Raw genomic sequence first — 27,033 nt, 5'->3', positions numbered from 1 at the left:
ATTTATTTATTTATTGTTATTATTTTTGATATATTTAAGCTTTATTTCAGTTCTATTACGACGAATTCTTAAGATCCACATAGATACAAATAAATACGATACACAAATATATTATAAAGTCTCGTGATTGTTGAGGGACCGAAATCCGACATCAACAACGACGCTGAGAGATACAAAATAAGAAAAAAAAAATATTCGCTACCTTCACCGCCTTATATGAAAAAAAGAAAAAGAAAAAATGAAATTTGAAAATAAGTGTAGAAATGAAAAAGAAAATAAATGAGAAAAAAAATGAAATGACATGGTAATATGGACATTTTACATGAGATCCACTACTACAAATGTTCAAAATTATGTTTTGATTTATTTTGATCAGTACTTTAAAACTAATATCATCGTTGTGGCTATTTCCTCTACTACATAAAAATATATTATAAAGTCTCGTGATTGTTGAGGGACCGAAATCCGACATCAACAATGACGCTGAGAGATACAAAAGAAAAAAAAAATGACATGAGATCCACTACTACTTCAAAATTATGTTTTGATTTATTTTGATCAATAGTATTGAAACTAATATCATCGTTGTGGCTATTTCTTCTACTACTTGTGGCTATTTCCCTATTATCATCGTTGCATTGTAATTTTTCTCGCAGTAAGAACCCTTATTTGGGCCTACTTAAATGGGATAGTTGGAGACTTACACCCAAGTCCAAGGCCCAGAATTCTGGCCTCTTGACAATGTACAAGTAAATGTTCCTCCAAAACCTTAATCTGCTCACAAAGTCACACCGTAGCCAAAACCCCGTCGCAACTCATTTCGATCCAATGGGTAAGTCTCTCATCTCTCCCGTCTGAATTTGATTCCATAAAGTATATGCCGCTTAGGGTTCCGAGAACCGTTCTGTTTAGCTTCGTAGTTCCGAGAACCGTTCTGTTTAGATTCGTAGTTCCGAGAACCGTCTAAATTTTCTGGTGATTGGCTTTCAGAGGCTTACAAATTCAAGTGCCTCGCTCTTAGATCTGTTTCACACAAATAAGTAATAATCAACTGTTACATAAACAAGCCAGCGGTGGTTGTTTCTTTTTAAGATGGTTGAAAGTTAATAATGAAGTTTTGGGTTGAATAATAATAAAAATTGAAGGTGCTTACAAGTACGTGTCGGAGCTATGGAGGAAGAAGCAATCGGATGTGATGAGGTTCTTGCAGAGAGTGAGGTGCTGGGAATACCGCCAACACCCCTCCATTGTCCGCGTCACAAGGCCCACTCGCCCCGACAAGGCTCGCCGTCTCGGCTACAAGGCCAAGCAGGTATATTATTATTATTATTATTATTATAATATTACCACTCTTGACCAAACTGTGTTTCCATTAATTTGTTGTTTGTTTTGCTGTCTTACTGTATGCTGCTTTGGTTCGGATTGGTGTCATTCGGAATTCATCCTTGTTGTTGATTACGAGTTCCAAATGGGCGAATGTGTTTTCGTTACCAGTATATTCATGTTTTTGTTGTTCACTCTTTCCTCAATAGTGTGTTCATAAAAAAATATTGTTGGTGTTGTGTTGGCTTTGGTGCGCATTAGTGTCCCTTTTTTCTCTGGGTGGTATCCAGTATCGGCATTTGAAATTCATGTTTGTTGATGATCAGTTTCAACTAATTAATTATGCAAGTGAGTCGTCATCGTACCAGATATATACGTATCTAGTTGAATCACATGTTGAGGGTGTCTCATCACTAAGGGTCACAGCTAATCAGTTGTTTGGTTTTACCGTCACTAGTGAATGTCCTTTGTTGTTGGGTTTGTTTATTGACGCTCGAGTTGTGTTCTTGTGTTGTGAACACGATGGTGCTATCTGTGTGCGTGTACTAATAACACATTGGTGGATTCGATTAGGGTTACGTGATTTACCGTGTGCGAGTGAGGCGTGGTGGGCGTAAGAGGCCAGTGTCCAAGGGTATCGTCTACGGAAAGCCCACGAACCAGGGAGTCACTCAGCTGAAATTCCAACGCAGCAAGAGGTCTGTCGCCGAGGAACGCGCCGGCCGCAAGATCGGAGGTCTCAGGGTTCTCAACTCTTACTGGCTGAACGAGGTACCATCCTTAACCATTTCAAATTTATTATACAAAAAATTAGGTAACTAGCCAACTAAAACGTTTGAAATTGTTTTATAGCCAACGTTTCGTAAATCTTAGGTAAATAGTCACAAACATGACGTGGCATTCCTGATTTGCCCTTTCATTGAAATAAAATAGTGGGGTATTTATTTAAGGGCTTATGTTTTGTTTCTGGTTTTTTTTTGTACTCTTTGTTCTTGTTCTCCGGCTTTGCCGTGATTTTTAATATAAAGTCTGCTGTTTCTTTTTTTTTTTTTTTAAATTATGGGGTATTTACGTAAATTTACGCGTGTAAATACATGAACGTGACTTCTTACTTAAGATTTACGAAACGTTGGCTATATAGCAATGTGATACTGTAAATATGGCTATATACCTAATGGACTCTTTATTATATCATCCATTGAAACTGCTAACAATATGTTGTTGGGTGCTATGTGATAGGACTCTACTTACAAGTATTTCGAGGTGATCATGGTGGACGTGGCCCACAACGCGATTCGCAATGACCCGAGGATCAACTGGCTGTGCAACCCGGTGCACAAGCACAGAGAGCTTCGAGGCCTCACCTCCGCCGGAAAGAAGTACAGAGGTCTGCGCGGAAAGGGACACTTGAACCACAAGCAGAGGCCTTCTCGCAGGGCCACCTGGAAGAGAAACAACACTCTCTCCCTCAAGCGTTACCGTTGAAGACTCGCACTGCTTGCTCTGCCTTTCTTTTATTCGTCGTTTATTATTGGAGATTGCCTTGATCAGGAAGGACGTTATTGTAGTTGTCACTCTCTTGCCTTTTGCATTTTTGGAATTGATTTACTTTTCTTTCTTTTCTTTTTTTTTTTTCTTTTTCACCCAACCTAATGTTTTCTAGTAGTACAATTTTGAAGTGAATATGCTACACTTTGTTTTGTTTCTCCATTACCTTAATATAAACTATGAGATATTGAATTCTAATTGTGTCAAGCGTCTCGTGTTCTATATTAGTTTTGTGCCCGAAGTTTTTCGTTGACATAGCCGTCTTTGAGATCTTGGAATGCTTGTCTGATTAATTAAACCTTCATCTTAAAAAAAAAAAAAAAAAAAATCAGACATACAAGCTGCTAAGCCATGTGGTAAGCAATTTGAATTGGATCAGAGCAAAAAAAAAAGCCATTTGAATTGGACGATGCTGTACACAGTTTACAGCCATCTGCTTCACTTCCTAAACATGTAAAGCAAACAGTGTGATGAATAATAGCATTTTAAAGGTCAATAAAGATTGTAGCAGCTGATATGATAAGAATCTTTTTAAAACCTTGAAACTTATTTTCCAGTTGGAATGGCTAATGGAACCAGTTTTTTTTTTTTTTTTTTTTTTTTTTTTTTTTTTTGGGAGGGCATGAACAGAAATCTATGCAATTTTTTTTTCTTCTTAAATTCAGTGGCGATATATCCCCCTCTGGTTCTCATGAAGATCTGCCGCTCTGGATGTAACAGGCTGATGAATAATCAGTTCAATTAGTATTTTTGCCTTTTATGTTTCTCCGGATCTAATGGTTCGAGCCATGTCAATGACTACGTCGCCCCAGGCCCGAGAGACCCAGCCCTTCTGACAGACTAGGAGAGACAAGAAGGGAGGACTATAAAGTCTTTTCATTATTAATTTTGTTAAGAACCTCTTTTTATTTGATACTGGTTTGTAATGAGAAATTTACCTTTTTTTTAAGTGTGTAAATATCAAAGATGGACCTTCTAATTGCAAAATATCTAATAATTGACTTTTGACAAAAAAAAAAAAAACAGACAAAAAAGCTCTTTCAAGACTTTTGAACCAATTTTACTGTGAATTAAAAAAAAAATTAAGATGGATTACGATGAAATAAGATGGTTAAAGAGTTATGACGAGTTACGATAAGATACAATAAATTATGATAAGATTTGTTTGGAAGGGCTTTTTTGATAATTTTTTGGGTCAAAAGTCCATTATGATGCTTGATCTTGACCGGATTCATGTGTCCCATCAGCTTCGACTTTCCCAAGGTGGTCGCCTATTCCCGGTTTACATCTCATCGTCACCACTTTCTGGGATTCAACATTATTTGTGAAGGGGTCATGTACTTTTGTCTCTAAAAAACTTGCAGTGGGTTGACCCATGGTGGTGGTGACATGTTCGAGTCCATTCCTGAGGTTGATGCTGTCTTCATCCATGTGCGTTTATCCATACCAAGGATCGAAATACCGTTACCGTTACCGTTCCGAGCCTTCGAATTTACTGGTAACCCCCCGTACCGTAAAGGAATACCGGGAGAAGCGAGAAAAAAAAGGAAACCGGTACCGTTGAACTTACCGTTACCGTAGAGGAATACCGTCAAATACCGTATTTACCGAGGGGAATTCAAAAAAGAAATATACAAAAAAACATACAAAGTACGTATGATTTAGGAACTCATTTTATTTAGTACGGTATTTCTCTAATATTAACTTTCAGCATACGGGGTTTGAAGATATGTATGACATACAGATTTACCAAATATCCTGAGTTAATATTTAAATAGTGGCTTTTTATATATTTGTCTTTAATTATGATACACAAATTATTTAGTATATGTATGAGATTTGAATTGAAATAGTGGCATATTATAAGTTTTTTATTATGTTTCAAGTGTTTTGCATCATAATTTTATGTCACCGAATATAGAATTTAAATAAACGGTAGGCTATTAATATTAATTAATTTGTGTATTTATTATTTTTTAATTGATTATCAACGATTCCAAAAAAGACGAGGACAATCGACAAATTAGAAAATGATTTTCACATTTGCTTTCCGTAGCAGTCAAAAAGGTCATTGACTTGATTACGACAGCAAATTAGACTACAAGGCTTTCCCAATTTTCTCAAAATAAAACCAAAAAATGCATCTCCACGTTAGCACCGTGTTCAGACCAAGGATCGAAATACCGTTACCGTTACCGTTCCGAGCCTTCGAATTTAGGGGGAACCGCCCGTACCGTAAAGGAATACCGGGGGAAGCGAGAAAAAAAAGGAAACCGGTACCGTTGAACTTACCGTTACCGTAGAGGAATACCGTCAAATACCGGTATTTACCGAGGGGAATTCAGAAAAGAAATATACAAAAAAACATACAAAGTACGTAGGATAAAATTCATAAAATTAAAAATAGTGTACAATGTTTCAACACACTACCAAATTACAAACACAACAAAAACTAAGTTCAATAACCAAAATGATAAAGTTCAACACAATCTACCAAATACTATTGTTCAACAAATTCAACATAGGAGGGATACAAATGACTACTCAAAGCGACCGTATGCAGCGGTCATACAGTAATCATACCAAGTCATGTAATGAGCATATGCACTAAAGTACCTGTTCAAGTGATAGTCGTACTCATACTGAGATGAACCAACAGTCATGGAGTGGAGGGGATAACCTGGAACTGGTTGCACCGTTTCGGGAGCGTAAGTTGATGCATAGGAGTCCTGGTAGTTGTAACTGGAAGATCCGTCATCATAAGATGATTCTGTGCCTTGAGGACCAATTGATACCGATCCGAAGTTGTAGGACAAGTCATCAACGTCATTGCTAGACGTAAATGACATGGCATCATTCATACCTCCGCCCTGACCTCCGCGCCCGTATCCTGAATAAAAAAAGGCAGGGTGATGAAGACGATCAAAATCTTCTTGCGATGGTGCGTATCCAAGCTGAGAACCGCCGACATCACCAAATGAGGTGCCTCCAGCAGTAAAGGAACCCCCAGACCGATAGGAACCTCCAGCACCTCCCCCTGATCCACCGTCACCTGCACCTCCACCTGCTCCGCTTGATCTACGGCTTGAACCTCCGCCATCTGAACCCGAACTGTCTCCGGATCCGCGTTGAGGTTGGACGTCCTCGTTCAGCACTCGCTCCGGATCAAGTCCAATATCTCGAGCCGCTTCAGCTACTGCCGGATCCGGGTTCTGGTTGACGTCGTCCATGTGAACTTCGTCAATCCAGCGGAGCATTTCGTCGTCTCCTTCATTGTCGTTCCCCGAGCGTTCGAAAGCTCGTTCGATGATATCCAAAGGATCCAGGGGGTTGAGGTTGTTGTCGTGAATCCGAGTTTCTTCTCGGAGCTGCAACTTCATGTTGTACGAGCAGAAAACAAGCTTCTCGAGTCTGGAGTACGCTAGACGGTTCCTTTGTTTTGTGTGGACGAGGGCAAATGTACTCCAATTCCTCTCACAAGCGGAGGCGGATGCAGTTTGTGACAAAATTCGAATAGCCAACGTCTGTAAAGTCGGGGTCCAATTTCCGTAAAGCTCCCACCACTCACCTGCAATCATGTGACATAAATCATATCATGTCATTTATTACCATTCCATGACATAGTTAATGGCTTAATGCATACAATTCATCTCACAAACTTACTTGCACAAAGGGTGCCTCGTGCCGAAATAGCACTTCGTTGTGAGAAGTCCCCTCGAGCGTCTCGAAATGCGATTAACTGTAATTAGAAAATCAAATAAGACTCGTATATTCATAATGTGATATAGCTTGTAACAATTTATAGTTTTATACCTCTCTCCCAAGAGTTGACCCATCAAGATCCTGATGCAAGAAGTCGAACACCCTTGTCACAACTGCCATGTGGGTATTGTCCATGTGGATATCCGGGTTAAACAGCAACTTTGGATTTAGGAAGAAAGCTGCAATGTGTAATGGATGTTCCATTTGAGTACTCCATCTGTGGTTCACGATGTCGACAACCCATTTCTTCCCATTCATCGCTTCCAACTTCTTTCTCATCTCGTGGAAGACGTAGTATAGTAATCCCATCGTGGGATGCACCTCAGTGTCCACTAATCGAAGAGTGGTGTACATCGGCTCGAATATGGCACACACTTCGTCCACCGAATGCCAGAATCTGGGATTTAAACAAGTCTCGGCTATGGATGTACCTGTAGGAGTTGCACTCAATTTGGAATCATCCCACCATTGACTACTGAACATCGTCCTCAACGCAGCTCTCTTCTCTCGGAGACTTCTGAGAGCTAGGTAGTTTGTGGCAAATCTTGTTGCGCCGGGACGGATGATTTCACCTGGGGATGTCTCCCGTAACTTGGACAACACAGTGCCGTGGTTGTAGATGAACTTAGTCGCATCCCTCGCAGATTTGATAGTTTGCTTAACACTATCTCTCTTCCCAATATCTTCAAACATCAGATCTAGACAATGTGCAGCGCAAGGTGTCCAGTACACATGGTACTTGCGTTGTAATTTCAACCCGGCACTCCTGTAGTTCGAGCCGTTTTCGGTCACAACTTGGACGACATTCTGTCTTCCGATTTCTTTTAGCGCTGACCTCAGTATTCCGTAGATGTACTCCCCTGTTTTCGTGTGCTTTGATGCATCAACGGACTTTAAGAACACCGTTGCACCAGCACAATAAACCATAATGTTTATGATGCTCAGTCTGGTCGGCCCCGTCCAACCATCAGTGAGTATGGTGCAGCCGTATTTTACCCACCGCTTCTTTTGTTCGTCAAGGTAGTTCTCCGCATCTGCAACCTCCATATCGAGGTATTTGTTATGAATTTCATACGGAGTTGGTATAGGAACGCCTGGACCTGCAATATGTCAATATACATCATGTTAACGTTTCAAGAACTCATGCGATTCGACAATATGAAAATAAAATTACTTATCACAAATTGAGGATTACCCAAGTCTTGAGCGGACGCTATCATGTTTTTGAACTCATGCGAGGCGGCCTTACTCGCCGGCATATGTTGGTGAACAAAGAATTTTGTTATGTGCCTTCCGAGCCACGTTCTCTTCTTCGGATCCACGATCTCATCGATTTTTGTTTGCTTCGCACTCGCTGACTTATATAATGACGGAGCAGCTGGTGGAGATTTTGCCGTAGAACCACTGCCGGGCCCCGACATCATCCGAGCCTCCCATTCCGTCTTAGCCGCCTCTTGTCTTGACCTCTTCATAGCTGCTCGTAATTGCGCTTCGTAGTCTTCTTCGTCTGATTCTTCCACGCCGACATTCTTAGTCAATGTCTTTTGAAGCGTAGCGTCCAACGACTTTTTGTTCTTCTTTTTTACGACATTGCCTTGAAGTAAAGCTTGCATCTCTTCTCTCACTTCAGGAGGGACTTTCTCACAGAATTTGACACTCCTCGTTGGGTCTACATGGGCTAGGTGGTTTTTCACTCTCGTGATGCCGCCACCTCCCATATTGTGCTCGCAAAATATGCACTTGTGGCCGCTACTTTTCCCGGGAATAGGTGTGCAATACTTCCTAGCTGGGTCGGGGGCCGACATTCTTGCAACTTGTAATCTACAAATGAACAAATAACATTTACACAGTATCACTAACTAATTATCAACTTGTAATATACACAAAAACTCTAAAATTACAAACATCAACACAAAAACTCTAAAATTAAAAACAAGTCACAAAATTTCTTCATAAATCAATAAACAAGTTCATCATAATCCATAACCTTAATCATCACTAACTAATCACATAATAATCAAATAATTCGGATTAAATCCAAAAAAAATTACAAACATCAACACAAAAACTCTAAAATTATAAACAAGTCACAAAATTTCTTCATAAATCAATAAACAAGTTTACATAATCCATAACCTTAATCATCACTAACTAATCACATAATAATCAAATAATTCGGATTAAATCCAAAAAAATTACAAACATCAACACAAAAACTCTAAAATTAAAAACAAGTCACAAAATTTCTTCATAAATCAATAAACAAGTTTACATAACCTTAACCATCACTAACTAATCACAAAATAATCAAATAATTCGGATTAATTACCAAAAAAATTATAAACATCACCACAAACTCTAAAATTAAAAACAATTCATAACAATTTCTTCATAAATCAATAAACAAGTTTACATAAGCTTAATCATCACTAACTAATCCCAAAATTAATAAATAATTCGGATTAAATCATTAAATACAAAAAAATTACAAACATCAACACAAACTCTAAATAAAAACTACATTCATGCTCACTAAGTAGTCATAACTATCAAATTATAGTTAATCTTCAAGAATCATCAACAAATTTCAAGATTTAAACTCAAAATCATAAAAAAACTCAAAAAGGACGGGATCCTCACCGGGAAGGGCGGGAACCGACGGGAAGTCGTGAGAATTGGCCGTGTTCGCGTCGGGAAGAGGCCGGCTTGGCGGGATCCGACCGGGATCTGGGAAGAATTGGGCTGCGCGGCGTCGGGAAGCTCGAGCCCTAAAACCGACACGAATGAGGAATTACAAACGGGATCCCGGCTTTTATAGCCGGGTTTTCCTTTTTTTTTAACTGAACCGGGCCGGGAAATGGGAACCGGGTTCCCACCCGGATCCCGGCCCGGTTCCCCCGGAACCACCGGAAAACTCCGGTTTTGGTGGTTCCGGTGCCGGTTAGCTTCAAAAAGGGGTCCGGTTCCCCCGGTTTTTCAATCCTTGGTTCAGACTTGAGATTGGCAAGAAAAGAAAAAAAAAGCTAGAGAGAGAGAAATAGAGAGCTATGAAAATAGAGAAACATGAGAAAGTCAGAGCTAAAGTTGAGCAAATCTTCCGATGCTAATGTTAGGGTTTTGAAGGGTCAGATTTGAGCTCTCTCTCTCTCTCTCCTAGATGGTCTCCAAGAATGAAAAGCTCGTCAGGTATTAAATATATCAAGAAATTTCAAGATTTAAACTCAAAATCAACCAAAAAAAAAATTGGCCGGGAAGCTCACCGGGAAGTCGTTTACCGGGGGGATCTGGGCAGCTTTAGCCTTCGACGCGTCGGGAAATGGGCGAGACGGCGGGATCCGGTCGGGAAGCTGGAAAATTTGCTATGGGTCGCGCCGGGATATGGTCTCGAGCTTACCGTCCTAATGTTTTTTTTTTTAGGTTAACCGGGTATTTATACCCGGTTTTGTTTTTTTTTTTAGCTGGACCGGGCCGGGATCCCGGTCCGGATCCCCCGGAACCACCGGAAAACTCCGGTTTTGGTGGTTCCGGTGCCGGGTAGCTTCAAAAAGGGGGAACCGGACCGGTTCCCGTCCGGTTCCCCCGGTATTTAAATCCTTGATCCATACACATCATCCATCTCTTTTCACAATGAAAACAGGACCAAAAGGATATAATTGTCAACTCCTTTGCACATCAAAAAGCAGTTTCCACTATGCCACTTGAATCCTTATACTAGACCATTTACAGGCAAACTGATTTTCTATTCATCACAGATGTTTTTCAAGTGAAAATTGATTTAGGAGAGTATACACAGTGACTATGCTGTACGTGTAAATTTCCCTTCTCTAGAGCATGGAGTTGCAACTATCAACGTTCATTTATTTCTCAAAGTTTAAATGGAGAAAATAAGTCCATAATAATTGATCTCCCTTTAATGTAGAAGCATGTATCGGTTTTCACGGTTGTTTAGTAGCACCTGTATGTAAATCAGTTTGCCTGTAAATGTTGGCCCTGTATAACGATCAACTAGTATAGTGGATATCGCATGTGCTGTGCAAAGGAGTTGAAAATCATATCCAAAACACGAACAACCTTTCTTATAGCGTCTATCTACGCTGCATAGAATGTGCTACCATAAATATAACAAGTCCGTCAGGTAAAAATTCACATTTACGGTTTGACATTGCTAAATAACCAACGTTTCGTAAATCTTAGATAAATAGTCATTTTCATATATTTACAAAAGTAAATCTTCGGTAAATAGACACATCTATTTATTAGGACATGTCATCTTTATTACTATTTACTTAAAATTTACGAAACGTTGGCTATATAGTAATTCCAATCGTTTTAGTTGGCTATTTACCTAATTTTTTGAACAAATTAAAGACTATAAGAGGCATTTGGAGTTTGGACCATATAAGTGTCAATAAATGGTCTTACAATATGACCCAAGGGAAAGGGATAAAAGCCAAACCTTAAAAGCAAACTTATGCTCTAGTATATCACCCTGAACATTCTGCTGAAGTTTTCATTAGACAGAATCAGATAACAAATTAAGAAGCTGACAAAAAGCTGTTCTGTGATGAAGAAAACTGGAATAATCAGCTGAGTATGTTACGTGTGACGGCTTCTCTGTTTGTGGTACATGATTTGAGCCTTTTAGCCAAGAGAGGCTAATAGAGCAAATGGTGGAATGTTAAGGAACCATATCTGTAGGTCTCACATGCCATTGGCTTCATTCAGAGCATTAGATAAAATGTGTACATCTTCATCAATCACCTCCCCTATCCTAAAAATGACACAACTTTGGTATATGAGTGACATATTGTGTAGCCTTTAGCAAACAATTCACTTGACAGTTGTGGCAGAATCATCATCGGCAATTATACCTCTTATTTAAGAAGAAAACTCTGAGCACCTATACATCATATAAAGCATGGATGCTTCATGTTATTAATCAACTTCCGTATAATGATGCATTGAGAAAGAAAGGTTCAAATCCGTTTAAAGGAGGATTATACTAGAGATTAGAGTTTGACTCTTTTTTGAATCATCTGCACTCAGAGACTTCATTTGTAACTCTTTTTTTATTGGCTTAAAGCACAAGTGACAAAGTACCCTGTCTCAAGAATTCTTGAACACAGTCTAATTAGAAACATGGAAACGTAAAAAAATAAGAGTGTTTTTCATCTATTCCTTTTCCTTGGTACATACCAGTTCCTCTCGGAAATTTACATAGCACCTGAGAGAGAGAGAAAAAAAAAAAAAAAAGAAAAAAAAAGCTGCTTATTGCTCATGCTACACGGTGAATAATCTTTGAAAAGTTCCACCATATAACTAGTGTGTAATTCAGTATATACAAGAATCGAGTAAAATAAAATGAAAGCTCTTATGAATTTTATCATACACTACCATTCTAACACGTTCATTTTTGCCATCACACATTTACTCTCTATAAACAGCAAGATACCATCATGGTCTGTGCGACAAAAACTTGGAGGTACTTCATTATATATGTCATTTGGTAGACCTAAATAAAAAGTTGGTTCACTATATGAAATAAATAACATGCTACTGTCATCTTAAAATATAAAAGTTGCTTTTGCTGAGGTTTGATTTGGTAGCAGTCGAGGAACCAACATTTTTTTAAGAAAGAATTATTATATATCAAAAAATGGCAAAAGCTGTGTTACAATGGTTTTTTTTACATGACCCGTAATACTGAAACCTAATCCGTAGAATTACAGACCGAACGCAAAAGGTTGCCTGTTTCACGATTTGGTAGTAGAGGAACCATCATTTAGTTGATGGTTTCATGACTTCTATCATAATTTCATATTTCATGACTCCTATCATAATTACAACAATGGCCAAGCAATCTAGATGCGCATTGATGGTTTCTATGCCTTTCAGCGGCCGCAAAAGATTGGCCTGAGGAAGTCTAGTCCTGTTTTAGAAATCAAACACATTTCAATCACTAATTTCATGTAAGCATAAGAATGACCAAGTGCAACTAATAAGTGTACATATTCTAGAGTTCTAACTACTTTACACAACCACCAAATGATCGTTTATTTCGAGAGTTGGACCCTAATTTCATCACCTAAGAAACACTGCAACTAAGAATCAAAATCACAATAAAGTAAAGATGACACGCATTGTCTTAAGATTAAGTTACCCTCTGTAAAAATCAAGTTATAATTTCTTTCTGGCTTGATTTACAGGTACTGTTAAGACTATAATTCAAATAGATATCTATGAATTGTATGCTCGTTTAATTATCACAAACAAAAGGAAATTTCCACGAATAAAAACAGCACAGTTCAAGCTCTTTGAGTATCTTGAGGTACAATCACTACATCTCCAAAATTAGCAAAGTTTTATTCCTGGGCATTTGATCAACTCTAGTAAAAAAAAACAAGCCTCAAAAATCCCCAAAAAGTAATCAGATCAGGAGGAAAAAATAATCAGGGTTCCAAAACACAAGATTCCAACCTATTATAAGATTGCAGCGAAACAAATAGCAAGGAATACCTTGATAGGCCAATCGTGAGAGCGAGCCAAGTCGAGAGCGAGACCTTGAGAAGGAACGCGAGGGTCGGCGATGGAGATGGCGCTACTACTTGACATGCCATGAACTCAGATACTTCCAATTCTGCACTTCCTCGATTTCATATACATACAATCCTCACAGTCTTCATTTCTCTTGTTTCTATTTCAATCCTGTCTGATAATAAGTTTTTTCATACTCTCCATGATATATGAGGATTCAGAACCCGGTCACAGAAGCCAATCATACATTCTTTTCCTCACAAACTTTAATCAAACTCAATTTGCTAAAAAAATTAAAGAAAACATAGCCAGGTTTGATTTCAACCAACGAATAGAGACACCGACATACACAGAGACAAACAAAAAATAAAAAATAAATAAACCAACCCGAACGTGACTTCGATCACATTGTAATATAGAATTGAATTCCTGAACAGATACGATACAAATCAGAGTTTTGAATGCAATTTACATTTTTTGCTTCTGTAGATTCCTCGATGCCTTTTGAATATCCATCTTAACCAGGAATATTTTAATCCGAACAGCTCTCGGTTTCCTATAACCTCTATATCAAAACTTTGTTCCTGAAATACCCACAAAAAATGGAAAAACAAAAAGATTAGAAAAGTCCAAGAATTAGTTTGATTTCAATGTCTACGATCTCCTTTAAGCCCAAAAAGACTACTGTCAAATGGCAATTCCAAGTAACTTGAACAAGTTTATGAACAGATGATCTTTCAAAATCAGCATTTCAAAGATTCCTCTACTCAGTTCTACTCAAATGCAATTTTCGAGAACCTCAAACCAATTACAAAAAGTTAAAGCGAAAATTGAAAAAAAAATAAAAAATAATGACAATCCTATCTTATCAATTTCGTCCACTATTTTTAGATTCCAAATTTTGGTCGAAGATACTCCAGAAAACGGTACTGTAACAAATCAAATTTCAATTAAACCGCGCCAAAAAAAAAAAATCAGTTAAAGTTTCTACAACAATACCAATCATGACTAGGCTCATACAGATTTCAAAATGTAATGACAATTCAAGCAGACCTACGTCTGTTTGGAGTAAGAAGAAGAAGAAGGAACGCGCTTGTTTCGGAGCATCATGTAACCAAGAGGCAACACAATTCCGACGATCATAATCGCCGCTCCGACCATGTACCTCACCGGACTCGGCGGTCCCACCTCCATCACGCCCATCGACCCTAAGATTTAGATCCTTGAAACCACACTAGTCGCTTGATGCGTGAGACTTGCTTAGTGTTGAGGAGAGGGTTGTGGTACGGACGTTTAAGAGAGATCCGATCGATTGGGTTTGTCGACAACGATTACACTGCGCGACTAAACAAGTTTAAAGAAGGCCTCTCTTTTTTTGTACTCTTTTCTTATTAATTAAAATCTCTTGTATTAAAATTTAAAACTCGCGATTAAAAAAAAATTCAAACTCTTGGATAAATTTAACTATGAGTTCAGTGTTAATGGTGAATGGGTGTACATATATACACTAGACTCAAGTCAAGGCCATATTATTAATAATAATAATAATAAAAAAGTATTTGTTATAATTAGTCATTTTTTTTAGGATCTAATCTAAATTTTATTTTATATAGTTCAGTTGTACAAAGTTAATTAAATTAACTAAAAAGTTAATTTAATTAACTGAACATTTAATTTAATTAACTTCGACATGCTTGACTATTTCTCTAATAAAATAAAACTTTGTTTATATTTTAAAAAGAAAGTGAACTATTAGACTATTAGTCTAATTGTCCTTAAAATAAATCAAATTAATATAAAAAAATAGCTTTTATTTTTCCCAATCTTTATATTTATATTGTGTTCTCTTTTTATTTTATTTATATATATGCTTTACATTTAAACTTGAACTAACTCTATGTTTATTGAGTAAAAATTTTGGTTGCTTTATTTTTATATTTATTTTGTTTACAAATGTATTTTATTTCTTGAATATGAACTATAGTTTTATAACAAATTAATTGGATCTCACTACAAATTATCATTAGTTGACCATCGGAGGTTTTTTTTTTTTTTTTAACAATTTTTGAAATAAATTATAAAATCAGTTCACAACAAATTATATGCATATGACTCTACAATTTATACCAATAAAAAAATAATAACAGAAGTACTTTAAAAAACTAATAGAAATAAGGTAATTAAAGTGTTATTAAATTTTCGTTAACATTATTTAATGGAATTGCTACTATTAAATCTTACATATTTTATTTTGATAAAAGAATTTAAAGATAATTGTTATAGAAAAATTAAAAAAATAAAAATAAAAATTAAGATTAAGCAAAAAAGATATGAAAATAAAATAGTTCGAAAGCAGTAAATATTTTGTTTTCAACTTTTCAATTTTAAATCAAAAAAGGGTTTAACTCTTATAATAAGATACTTATACCAAACACCAAAAGTTAATCAAAATTATTACAAAAGCTATAAGCACTCTCTTAAATAAACTATTTAAATGATTCTATTTTAAAAAATATATGTGGTGTAGGCCCAGTGCATATAAATGACTCGTGAAGTAGCCAAACGACAAAGTCTTTGTCGTTTATTGTTCGTCGTCGTAAACGCTTAGCGAATCTTTTGGGCCGGGCCCATACTCTATCTTGAACTCGGTCCATTTTTTTTTTCAGAAGTCACCACGAAGTCGAAGTCGGCAGTTTTGACGACTTTTACCGAGCCAATTCAATCACGGAGAGCGACGTGGCATAACGAGAGGCGATGAAAGACGAAGTCGATAACACGTGTCTCTGGAAATAGCTTACGTCGATGCCGTATAAATTCGTTTCTTCGGTTAAGAAATGCACCCTGCTTTTTCCTTATTATCGCAATTATTACTCCCTCCCTCTCTCTCTCTCTCTCTCTCTCTCTCTCTCTCTCTCTCTCTCTCCTCAATTGTATGCTTTGAGCTCGACAATCGTTCTTCAAATTGATTGAGCTCGACTTGTGTGACTCAAGTTGTATTACTAACAAAATTGCCTCTTTTCCCCATTTAATTTCATATATTTATTTTATCTGAGTTTATTATTGTTTTTATACGACAACTTCTTGAGATCTACATCTAAACATAAAACGACACAAAAACGTTTTCATCTTTGTTTTCTCGTGATTGTTGAGGCTTAAAAACGACATCAACAATATTTATACCACCTCCTTTTATTATTTCCAAGAATTTTATGAAAGATTAACGAAAAAAAAAGATAAAGTGACGTGTGCATCATGAAATGGGAAATATTATTATTATTAATTATTAAATAAATAAATTACGCGAGTGCTATCTCTTTATAGATTTATTTATTTCAAAAAGTATAAGTAAGTTTTCAATTAACAAAAAATAAGAAAAAGAACTGTTGTGTATATTTTGGGTATTGATGTGATTTCGACAATCCGCGTAGTTATGTAAAAATAATTGTTTGTTATGTTTTTGAAAATAATATGGCACTTAACACGATTGAGTCAGCTGAATAATTGAATTCAAAAGTTAAACGCATAACACAATTCAAATTGAAACGAATAATTGCCTAAAATATTCAAATAAAAATGTATAATAAAGAATTTTGTAACTGACTAGGACACCTTAAACTCAAAGTTTGGGATTTAACCCACGTTTGGAGAGTTTTAGAAAAATAGCCAATTATATTAGGTGGCACTAGAGGTAATGGGTTAAAATTCCATGTTTGTCCTTAAATAAATATAACGTTTTTTTTGCTATATTCATCACTTTCTCTCTTTTAATTTTAATTCGTCACTTTCTCTCTACTACTTTTTTTTCCAACATTTTTTTTGCATCAAAACTTCAAAAATCCATATCTATCTCATACGAACTCGAAATTGAGTGATTCTAAATCCTACAGATTCGTGGCGCCGAGATCTTAAAAATTAGACCCATCGTGTTTGATGAAAAATCATTTTTAATGCATCATGTTTACATTTCCATTTATTTCTAGATGATTTCAGAAAATTTTCAGTTATTTCCATGTCTAAGGCAGTAACGTTATTTTTCTACATCTATGGCATTAAACATGATTTTTCTTCAAACAAAATGGATCTATTTTTGAAGATCTCGGCGTCACGAATCCGTAGGATTTGGAATCACTCATTTCCGAGTTCATATGAGATAGATATGGTTTTTTGAAGTTTTTATGAAAAACAAAAGTGTATGAAAAAAATAGGAGAGAGGAAGTGACGAATTTGTTGAAAGATACGTGCATATCAGACTTTTTTGGCTTATCGATCCGTTTGGCTATATTTCTAAAGTTTGACAAACATGGGCTAAAACCAAAAAAGAAGTTTGTTTTTTACCATATTTCTAGAACGGCCTATAATAAATGTGTCACTATATGTTAATATGTGTCAATAATTCTAAGTTTTCGTATGTTAGATGTGCTAAAATTTCAAACTCACGACTAATAAAGAAAAAGGTTTAAACTCATATATATATATATATATATATATATATATATATATATATATATATATATATATATATATATATATATATATGTGTGTGTGTGCGTGCGTGCGCGCGCGCGAGACATACCGATTCGTGAAAAATAGATAATTAATACAGACAAGACACGAGTTGGTTAATAAAAATAGAATATTTCATCCACCGTCTTCTTCCTTTTTCTTCTTAGGCGATTCTTGTGAATCTTCATCTGGCGTCGGTGCCTCTTTATTGTTATTAAAAACTCTCTCAAAAGAAAAACCTCGTCGATTGCAAGCACGGCATCCATATCCTTACTTGCATATTGTAATTTTTTAACTTAAAATAACCGTTAATATGTGTCAATAATTGTAAAGTTTAGTAAATATCTGTTAATACATATAAATGTGAATTACGATCGTATGAACACAAAATAAGAAAAGGAACTGTTGCCATATTTTGGGCATTGATATGATTTCAGCAATCCACATAATTATGTGAAAATAACTGCTTGCTGTATTTTTTAAAAATAATATGGTACTCAACACGATTGAGTCAACTGAATATTTGAATTCAAAATTTAAACTCATAACACAATTCAAATTGAAACGAATAACTGCCCAAAATATTCAAATAAAAATGTATAATAAATATGTCGATATTTGATAATATTTTTCACTATATGTTAATATGTGTCAATAATTCTAAATTTTCGTAAATATTTGTTAATATGTATAAATGTTAACTACGATCGTATGAACACAAAACAAGAAAAGTAATTGTTGCGTACATTTTGGACACTAATATGATTTTAGCAATCCATAAAATTATGTAGAAATAATTGATTGCTATACTTTTGGAAATAATATAGCACTTAAATATTGAGTCAACAAAATAATTGATTTCAAAACTTAATGTCTGCGCCGTTTTCTCTCAAGAAAACCTAGGGTTTTCTAAAACATTCCACCGCCCCCTCCTGGGAGACGGACATTGGCGCTTGTCGGCTCCGGCATGGGGAGAGGTTTGAATTACTCCATCATGCTCTCTAAAGGAGCTCTATCTTCTCCTCCTCTCCTCCTTGGGTCTTCATCTCATGTTTTTTACTTTGCCGGATCTCCTTGTACTCACCGGATATTCTGCAGGTCGCCGAGGGTAGATCGATGACTCTCGACGTCATCGATGCTTGTGGGTCTTGTCTCTTGAAGCTCGGATATGAAGATTTTGGATGGTAAATGGCTTTTCATATAGTGTGTTCCTCACCATTTTTTAGTCACAAAATCATAGTTGGAGGTGCCGTCTAGACCACCGCTCTCGCCGTTCCCATGTTTCAGATCTGGTGAGCCAAGGATGACTCTGGTGCAGGTCCTATTGGATGGAGGGATTTCGTAGTTTATGTGTTGATCACAAGAAAGATCTAATTTGTTTATTAATATGTTTTTTTATGTAGTTTTGTTGTTTGATTTTCTTATTTGGCTGTTAGATCGAGTATTTTATTTTTATGTTGTGTTTGTTTTATTTTAGATTGGAGTCGGATTAGCCATCGTCCACCATCCCATTTTGAGCTTTACAATAGATTTTTGTCTATAAATGCCGAAGAGTCATATTTTTCATGGTCACCGGATCACGGTTGTTTGGATTTATCCACCAAACTGTACTTAGTGTTAGATTTATTCGAATTTGGGTTTATGTTGTGTTTAAGATGTTATTCACTTGTATCAATGGCTAATGAGTGCTTTATCCCTATCTTAATGGAAAGCCTCTTGCAATTAAAAAACAAAAGCAAAAAAGTTGAGAGGGCATTGGACATATATACATATTGGAGTAAATTTTATTGACTTGTAATTGGTAATACGAAAAAAAAAACTATAAAAAATGCAAATTTGATTAAAAAAAAATTAATTATAGCTTTGAAATCTTACCAATGCGATTGCTTATCCATCGCCAGCGAAAACAAAGAGAAGACAGAAGAGTAGCGATGAATTCAGCTACGCATGCCTTGACAGACGCAATACTGAAATGAGTCACCAAAATTACCACAATTCAACTTCACCATTTTATCTTTCTTCTTTTCTTGACACTACCCTTGAATTAAGAAAAATTAGAAAGCTCAATTCTCAAAAAGTCATTAAATTTTCCGCATGTTGCAATGTCTCAAGTTTCTTTTATATAGTGCTTTCGTATACAAGTTATTAATTATTCTAATGAACAAATTAATGTCTAGTGCTTAAATTTAGCTAAGAGTAAACCACGCAACCACAAAATAAAAAATAAATAATAATTTGCCAAGTCTCCGGCACCGACTATGGAGCCCACGTGACTGTTTTTGGTGAATATAACTGGATAGCCGAGCATTTTAAATTATTATTTAGGGAAATTGACACAAATAATACCATTGCAATGTCCCTTACCAAATATAGCCCAAAATGAAAAATTTGACAAAAGTAGTACTTATGGTAGGTGAGAGAAATTAATTTTTCCCCAATTACCCTCAACCCTACCATCTCCTCATTTACGTTTTTTTCTTCTGAAAACCAAGTTTGGCCGATTATTTTTTCTTTTCTTCTCCCTCGTTTGGGTCTGAGCTGGAGAAGTTGACGAAGCTTGCTTGAGTTCTTCATCACTTGGGTCGCCGAAATCTTGCTCGTCGACAGTAAGTTTCCTACCCCCAACTCTATTCCCCAACTTCTCACGCTAAAAAAACTAAGACCCATTTTTTTCCTTCTTCTTCCTCACGCCCATTTGAAACCCATTTGAAACTCAACGTTTTTCTTCTTCTTTCTCGCCGGAATCTGCACACGTTGTCGCCATAATCTCTTCTTCTTCCTCTGAAACCCATAGTGGTTGTTCAATATTAAAGATCCAAGCTCATCTTCGTTCAAATCAAAGATCCAAAATTCTTCAAACAAATTTTGGTAAGTTCTTCCTATCTTTAACATACAAGAACATGTTTAATTGTTTTGATTCATGTTGGAATAGGTTCCATTGTGTTTGAGTGTGATTTGTTTGTCAAAATGGTGTTTTTTGTTGAATTCCCGATTTTTCCAGGGTGTCACGAAGTGAATCAGTTCGTGACACTAGTGTCACGAAGTGGATCCAGTTCGTGACACTTCCCGATTTTTCCAGGGTGTCACGAAGTGAATCCAGTTCGTGACACTTCCCAATTTTTCCAGGGTGTCACGAACTGGATTCACTTCGTGACACTAGTGTCACGAACTGGAAATAAAAATTTTACCATGTTGTTGATGTTTTTTATTCTATTCTTTCATAATTAAATAACAGTTGATACAATCACGATGAAGTCTAGTGATTACAGTTCGTCAACACGTCGGAAGCCGCGCGTTTCAGGATATATAGGAGGTGGTACCGAGCGTCAACAACCTCCTCCTTCATGTTCGTGTGGTCTAAATGGAGTTGAACGAACTTCCTGGACTGCTGATAACCCTGGAAGACGATTATATGGATGCCCCGAGTATAAGGTTTGAATATGTTTCTCGTTATCCTAGAAATCGTATAGAAATCTTATAAATAAGGAGAATCGTGTTTGTAAATAAATATTCTTTGGTTTATGGTTGTGACAGATAAAGAAATTCAATGGATGCGGGTTTTTAGAATGGATTGACCCACCTATGTGCCCAAGATCGATTCAAATCATTCCAGGGCTGCTAAGGAAGATAAATTAATTGGAAAACCATATACCATCTTTTGTCGATGAAGACTTTAAACACGAAGAACCAACTGAAGCCAATGAATTTGAACAATTGATTATATCTGAATTATTCAAGATTAAAATGCTTGTTGTTGTTGTTTTATTCATAGGTATTGTGTTATTGTTCAAATGAGTCGAAGATGTATTGAATGGTTTAAAAAATGAAATTACATTTGATTTGGTTTGACTTTTGTTGGACTCGCCTGTGTAATGTGATATTGGAATTGTGATATTTCACCTCATGTGTTACGAAGTGATCTCAGTCCATGATATTGAGTTTATTGTTAAGAATGGTTTATAAAACACAACTGTCACGAAATGAGGTCACTTTGTGACACATAAATTAATTTCGAAACAATACATAAAATTCTAAACTAAGAAATTGACGTCAAGACAATACATAAACTTCTAAACACACATATATACAGTTATAAACACATACGTACAATCATAAACACATAATTTTAAGTAGCTTCAACATTGACATTTCCACGCGTGTGTAGTTTTAGCGCTCTGTGTCGGTATAATTCGGTGGTCATCTTCTGTCGATACATGAGCATGTCATCTGGTTTCAAATCAGACAATGGAAGGTCGTGCGCCAAAAAATCGGCAGTCTTGATCATAAACATGCCACAATAATTTCTGAAGGAACAAAAAACGCATGCTTTAATTAAAATGTGTTATTAAGAATGTAAAATTAAGAATTAAAATATTTACCCATGAGAAAAATAACAAAGTAAGCCGGCTGACGAATGAATACACTCTGTGACAAATGTGTCACGTATTGATTCACTCCGTGACACATCTGTCACGGAGTGAATCACTTCGTGACATATTTGTCACGAAGTGTATTCACTCCGTGACACATCTGTCACAGACAATGGTTGAGTTCGTGACCGATGTGTCACGAACTCGCTCACTCCGTGACAGATGTGTCACGAAGTCACCCACTTCGTGACAGAAGTGTCACGAAATGGGTCAGTCCGTGACGCATATGTCACGAAGTCAGCGAGCTCGTGACACATCGGTCACGAACTCAACCAGTTCGTTACCAATATGTCACGAACCAGGATCCAAATGGGTTTGTAGACTAAGTGACGATAAAACCTACCGAGATTCAATCAAACACACACAAACATGCAACAAACACAAAAACCCTACCGAGATTCAATCAAACACACACAAACATGCAAACAAACACAAAAACCTACCAAAATTCAATCAAACACACACAAACATGCAAGAATAATTCATGCAATAACACACAAATACACACAAAATAATAGAAAATTACTATCGAATTCATCATAAATTATTTCGAGAAAAACACATAACATCGCTGTGATAGACCCGTTTTAAAGATTCCAAACAACATGGCACGCAGATAAATCACATTCTTTAGCAAAATGCACCGAGTCGATATAATATCTGAAAAATTGCAATAAATCGGGTACCTGGAAGTCCAAGCCCACAGACAAGGCGTGGCTTTTCGTCGTTTAGGACATCCTGAGAACATTATTGTCAGTGTTTATCAAACAAAATTAGACACCGAACCTTAAAAGAAATCTTACAGTTACGGCATCGAGAAGAGCATGACGATCCTTCATGCTCTCTCCAAGTCCAAAACCTCCAATCCAATATCCTACAAAAAAGTCATTTAAGTATATAAACGTAATAACAACATACAAGAATCAACATCATTAGAGATTATGAAAGCAACGTATATCACGAAATTATTCAAAAAAAAATCATACCAGAGACACTTCTATGTTTAACCTCGCGAGCACACCTCTCGCGTTCTTCAACATCGGAGCCTCCGACTACGGACCCAAAAACTCCTCCATCTCCCTAAACTTTTCACAAAGATCATTATGTGTCCCATCAAACAATATTAGTGATGAAAAGAAACTGAATTGATTTCTTTCTACCGAGTTTAAATCGATGCATTGATCGAGCCACGTGAGAGTGCGATCAACGGAGGTCTTATTCCTCTTCTCAGAGACCCAGGCGGGGACTTCATCTGCCAAAGAGGCCCATATGTTAGGCCTCATTGAATTAATCATCTCTACATACTCTACAGGATTTACTCAATCAAACAATCACAATCGAATAGATAAAAATAATAAGCTTGATCAGGGATTTACCAAAAGCCGACCGCAGCGAGTTTCGAAAGAAGCTCCGATTTTGTTGTTGGCACCGTGCTCAGGAATGCTGTGCAGAGAGTCTCTCGCCACAGTGGCGAAGCCATACCTAGGCAAACCCACGACCTTGCTAAGCCCTCCGAGGCTCGCCATCTTCTTCGCCGACACGCCCTCGAAGCTGCACCGAGAAACAGAGAAATATTTCTCAGGGGCGTTTCGACAAACAGTTGGTGTGCGGGGATGGGAAAAGGGACTTACAAGTGAACAAGGCTGACTTGGAGGAGATGGGAATCCTTCTCCTTCACCGATTTATTGCGAAAACTTCAAGATTCCAACAAAGAGATCGGCCGAGTTATTTGAACGAGAAAGAAAGAGAACGTGCGAGAGAGAATGGGCGATAGGTGGTCGCGGCTGATTTTTTTGAGTGAGAAACAAAGAGGTGCGAACTAGAAGAGAACGTGCGAGAGAGAGTCTGAGATCGAGTGAGAATAGAGGGATAGGTCGTGCGCGATTTTTTTGAGCGAGAAACAATGGGGGATCGTGAGAGAGAGAGAGGATGAGAGGTTTTTTTTTTTTTTTTGGAAAAAGATGGAGAATAACCAGGAAGATGAGTTTGCATACGTTTAAAAGAATTATGAGGGTATAATAGTCTTTACATAATGGCCTAGGTACTACATGTGTCAATTTTTTGGTTTTGGACTAAATTTGGTAAGTGACATTGAGATAGTATTATTAGTGTCAATTCCCCTATTATTTAGTGTGTTACACAAAATATACATAATAGACATTATGAAGATAAGACAACCCAAATTCAATTAAAAGTAATAAATTAGGCGTAGGCAGACTTGATTAATTGTATGAATACTAAATTCTTAAAAGAGATAAGAATGTTCGCTAATTAAAGTTGTATTTTGGTTTTATATCTCATTTTGGCTTTATTTATTGGAGTAGAGTTATGACTTTTTGTGACCCATTTATTTCATCGTAGCTTGCTGATGATATATACTTTTTGGCTTATTTAAATGCGTCGTGGTATAGTTGCATTCATGAGAGCACAATAATACGGGTAGAGATTTTTGTGTCATGATATGGTTTTAAGTAACCGTGACTTATGTATTTTCTATTAAGAAGCTCGGATAAAATGTTAATATTTTTTTTCCTTGGCAGTGTAGTAAAATAATAATTAGTAAACATTGATTTTATAGACTGGTTAAAATTTCATTAATTTTGCAATTTATTCATTAGTGAAAATAAATAAGTTAATAATGACCATAATACTCTTATCCAATGAAGAAACCAAGAATTCATGCAAAATGTGATCGAAGATAAATAAATTAGATTTAACACTAACTAAGTCACTTCAAACGTGAAAATTTCAATCTAACGAATGTTTAGAAAAAAGTTTTAAAAAAAAGCCAATTAGGTTATGTGACAACACTAATATTTGCGTTTTTGTTTTCATCTATAACCTTTTCTCAATTTATACTCCGTTTAAATAAAATCCACATTTGAAATTCAAATTATTTATTAATAATAATAATTAGTTTATTTATTTCCTTAATGATAGTAGTTAGTTGAAGTTTTTACACGTTCTTTTTTTTTTCTATAAAAAATCTGCTCTCTCTCTCTCTCTCATCTCCATATCCAAAAAAAAAAAAAAAAATTCGTTAGTTTAAAAATAGTTATGGAGCTAAGAAAGCAACCAACAATACATGAGTTAATAATTGGCTTATTATTCTTTCCATATTAATAGCAAACAGTTGATTAATTATTTATATTCTCTCTCACGTTTATTCTCTCGCTCTCTCATCATCTACGTCGATATTTTCATCTCTCTCTTAACCATAATTGCAATCTTAGCCAAGGATGACAATTTTACCCACGTATCCGCAAGACCTTACCTGTTACCGGTCCGTCTCGGCCCGGTAAATCGACGACGGCCACGCTGCCGGCTCTCCAAGGCCGGCGCTGGCCAAGGCCGGCGCTAGCCAAGGCTGGCTCTCCAAGGCCGGCGCTAGCCAAGGCCGGCTCTCCAAGGCCGGCGCTAGCCAAGGCCGGCTCTCCAAGGCCGGCTCTCCAAGGCCGGCGCTAGCCAAGGCCGGCTCTCCAAGGCCGGCGCTAGCCAAGGCCGGCTCTCCAAGGCCGGCGCTAGCCAAGGCCGGCTCTCCAAGGCCGGCGCTAGCCAAGACCGGCTCTCCAAGGCCGGCGCTCCAAGGCCGGTGCTCTCCAAGGCCGGCTCTCCAAGGCCGGTGCTAGCCAAGGCCGGCTCTCCAAGGCCGGCGCTAGCCAAGGCCGGCTCTCCAAGGCCGGCGCTAGCCAAGGCCGGCTCTCCAAGGCCGGCGATAGCCAAGGCCGGCTCTCCAAGGCCGGCACTAGCCAAGGCTGGCTCTCTAAGGCCGGCTCTCCAAGGCCGGCGCTAGCCAAGGCCGGCTCTCCAAGGCCGGTGCTCTCCAAGGCCGGCTCTCCAAGGCCGGCGCTAGCCAAGGCCGGCTCTCCAAGGCCGGCGCTCCAAGGCCGGCTCTCCAAGGCCGGCGCTCGGCCAAAGGGTTCCCCAAACACCCCTTGGCCGCCTATAAATATGAGGGTCTCTCCCTTGACCCAGGTAATCCGAATTTGAGTACTGAAACGCTGTCGAACTCGTACCTCGCTCGTTTCTCTCAAGTCTCGGCCTCTAAACACCCCTAAAACCTCTATACTCTACCTCAATCACACTAATGTTGAGCGTCGGAGAGGTAAACAGGGGCACCCCCCCTGTTTCCCCTTTGTAGTTCACAATCTCTTTCTTGCTTTTCAGGTATCGAGACGAGGTGAGCTTCACCCACAGCTAAGGGACGACTTGGGATACCAAGTCCGACACGCTCGAGCCGGAGTGAGACGACTTGGTCCGGCCTTGGGTCTAACCACTCTGGGCTCCTAAATAGTTGTCCGAAAAACTGCGACAACTTTTTGGCGCTAGAAGGAGGGGACCACCGACCTTGGCACGCTCTCCCTTCCATTCCTCCATCACTACTCCTACGACTCTCGAGAGATGAGTCACCTACCCACTACCTCCGCGGGTACACGAGCGACGAGCTCGAGGTATGGTCTCCGACTCCTCGCACACCGTCTTGAAGGGCAACCTCGCGATAGCGAGAGCCAGCCCCAAGACCCGGTGAACGACCCCGAGGCCGAGCTCCGAGAGGACACGGCCCGGCGGCTCGCGGAGCTCCTTGACCGTCCCGGCGTTGACGGCTCCCTCATCGCCGATCTCCTCGGCTACGACGTCGAGGATCGATCCGCTCAGGACGACTCCGACCCCGAATACGTGGGGGAGTCGAGGACCAACGAGGCCACCCCTAGCCTCGCTCAAGCACGACCCGAGAGGGCCTATGGTGCGTTGGCCGATCCTTTGTACCCGGCGCGACAACATGCACGGTCACAGTCCCGGGGACTCGCCCCCTCGGTTTCAAGGGGTGGCCGGACACGGCCTCTCACCGAGGAGAGATCGACTCTGGTTGATGATGGGGCCGATAGCCGAAGCGCTCGCCGGACGACCCGACCAAGGGCGACCTCGCCTCGCC

General features: G+C 38.0%; 3 protein-coding genes and 1 long non-coding RNA gene across 8 annotated transcripts; 1 reads left to right on the top strand and 3 right to left on the bottom strand.

Annotated features, from left to right (window-relative positions):
- Positions 1-677: 677 nt before the first annotated feature.
- LOC149404478 (large ribosomal subunit protein eL15z-like) lies at positions 678-3,074 on the top strand. The gene is made up of 4 exons (XM_089606841.1): positions 678-832; positions 1,146-1,312; positions 1,897-2,094; positions 2,563-3,074. Exons 1-4 carry the CDS (start codon positions 754-756, stop codon positions 2,806-2,808), a joined length of 690 nt encoding a protein of 229 aa, XP_089462967.1. The 5' UTR covers positions 678-753; the 3' UTR covers positions 2,809-3,074.
- Positions 3,075-6,313: 3,239 nt separating this feature from the next.
- On the bottom strand, positions 6,314-6,740 carry LOC149404477 (uncharacterized). Its single transcript, XR_016293835.1, has 3 exons — positions 6,685-6,740; positions 6,535-6,610; positions 6,314-6,439 (listed from the first exon to the last, which is right to left on the bottom strand). It is a non-coding gene; the product is annotated as an uncharacterized LOC149404477 (long non-coding RNA).
- A 41-nt stretch (positions 6,741-6,781) lies between these two features.
- On the bottom strand, positions 6,782-8,489 carry LOC149404476 (uncharacterized). Its single transcript, XM_089607544.1, has 3 exons — positions 7,829-8,489; positions 6,955-7,733; positions 6,782-6,850 (listed from the first exon to the last, which is right to left on the bottom strand). The coding sequence occupies exons 1-3, from the start codon at positions 8,436-8,438 to the stop codon at positions 6,782-6,784; spliced, it is 1,458 nt and encodes a 485-aa protein (XP_089463670.1). The 5' UTR covers positions 8,439-8,489.
- Positions 8,490-11,127: 2,638 nt separating this feature from the next.
- Positions 11,128-14,538, bottom strand: LOC149404475 (uncharacterized). Of its 5 annotated transcripts, none has more exons than XR_016293913.1 (3): positions 14,188-14,360; positions 13,150-13,751; positions 11,128-11,857 (listed from the first exon to the last, which is right to left on the bottom strand). XR_016293913.1 is itself a non-coding variant. In XM_089601953.1 (2 exons), exons 1-2 carry the CDS (start codon positions 14,368-14,370, stop codon positions 13,733-13,735), a joined length of 165 nt encoding a protein of 54 aa, XP_089458079.1. In that variant the 5' UTR covers positions 14,371-14,538; the 3' UTR covers positions 13,401-13,732. The 5 variants fall into 5 exon arrangements, 1 of the variants encoding a protein (XP_089458079.1); XR_016293912.1 differs by having other exon boundaries at positions 11,129-11,857; positions 14,221-14,368; XR_016293910.1 differs by having other exon boundaries at positions 11,176-11,857; positions 14,225-14,538.
- Between the last annotated feature and the right edge of the window lie 12,495 nt (positions 14,539-27,033).

This window comes from Urtica dioica, chromosome 2 (assembly GCF_054948205.1).
Source record: "Urtica dioica subsp. dioica isolate 48M chromosome 2, U.dioica_male_clone48M_v1_H2, whole genome shotgun sequence".
NCBI classification, from domain to species: Eukaryota; Viridiplantae; Streptophyta; class Magnoliopsida; order Rosales; family Urticaceae; genus Urtica; species Urtica dioica.
This window is presented reverse-complemented; position numbering and strand designations above follow the sequence as displayed.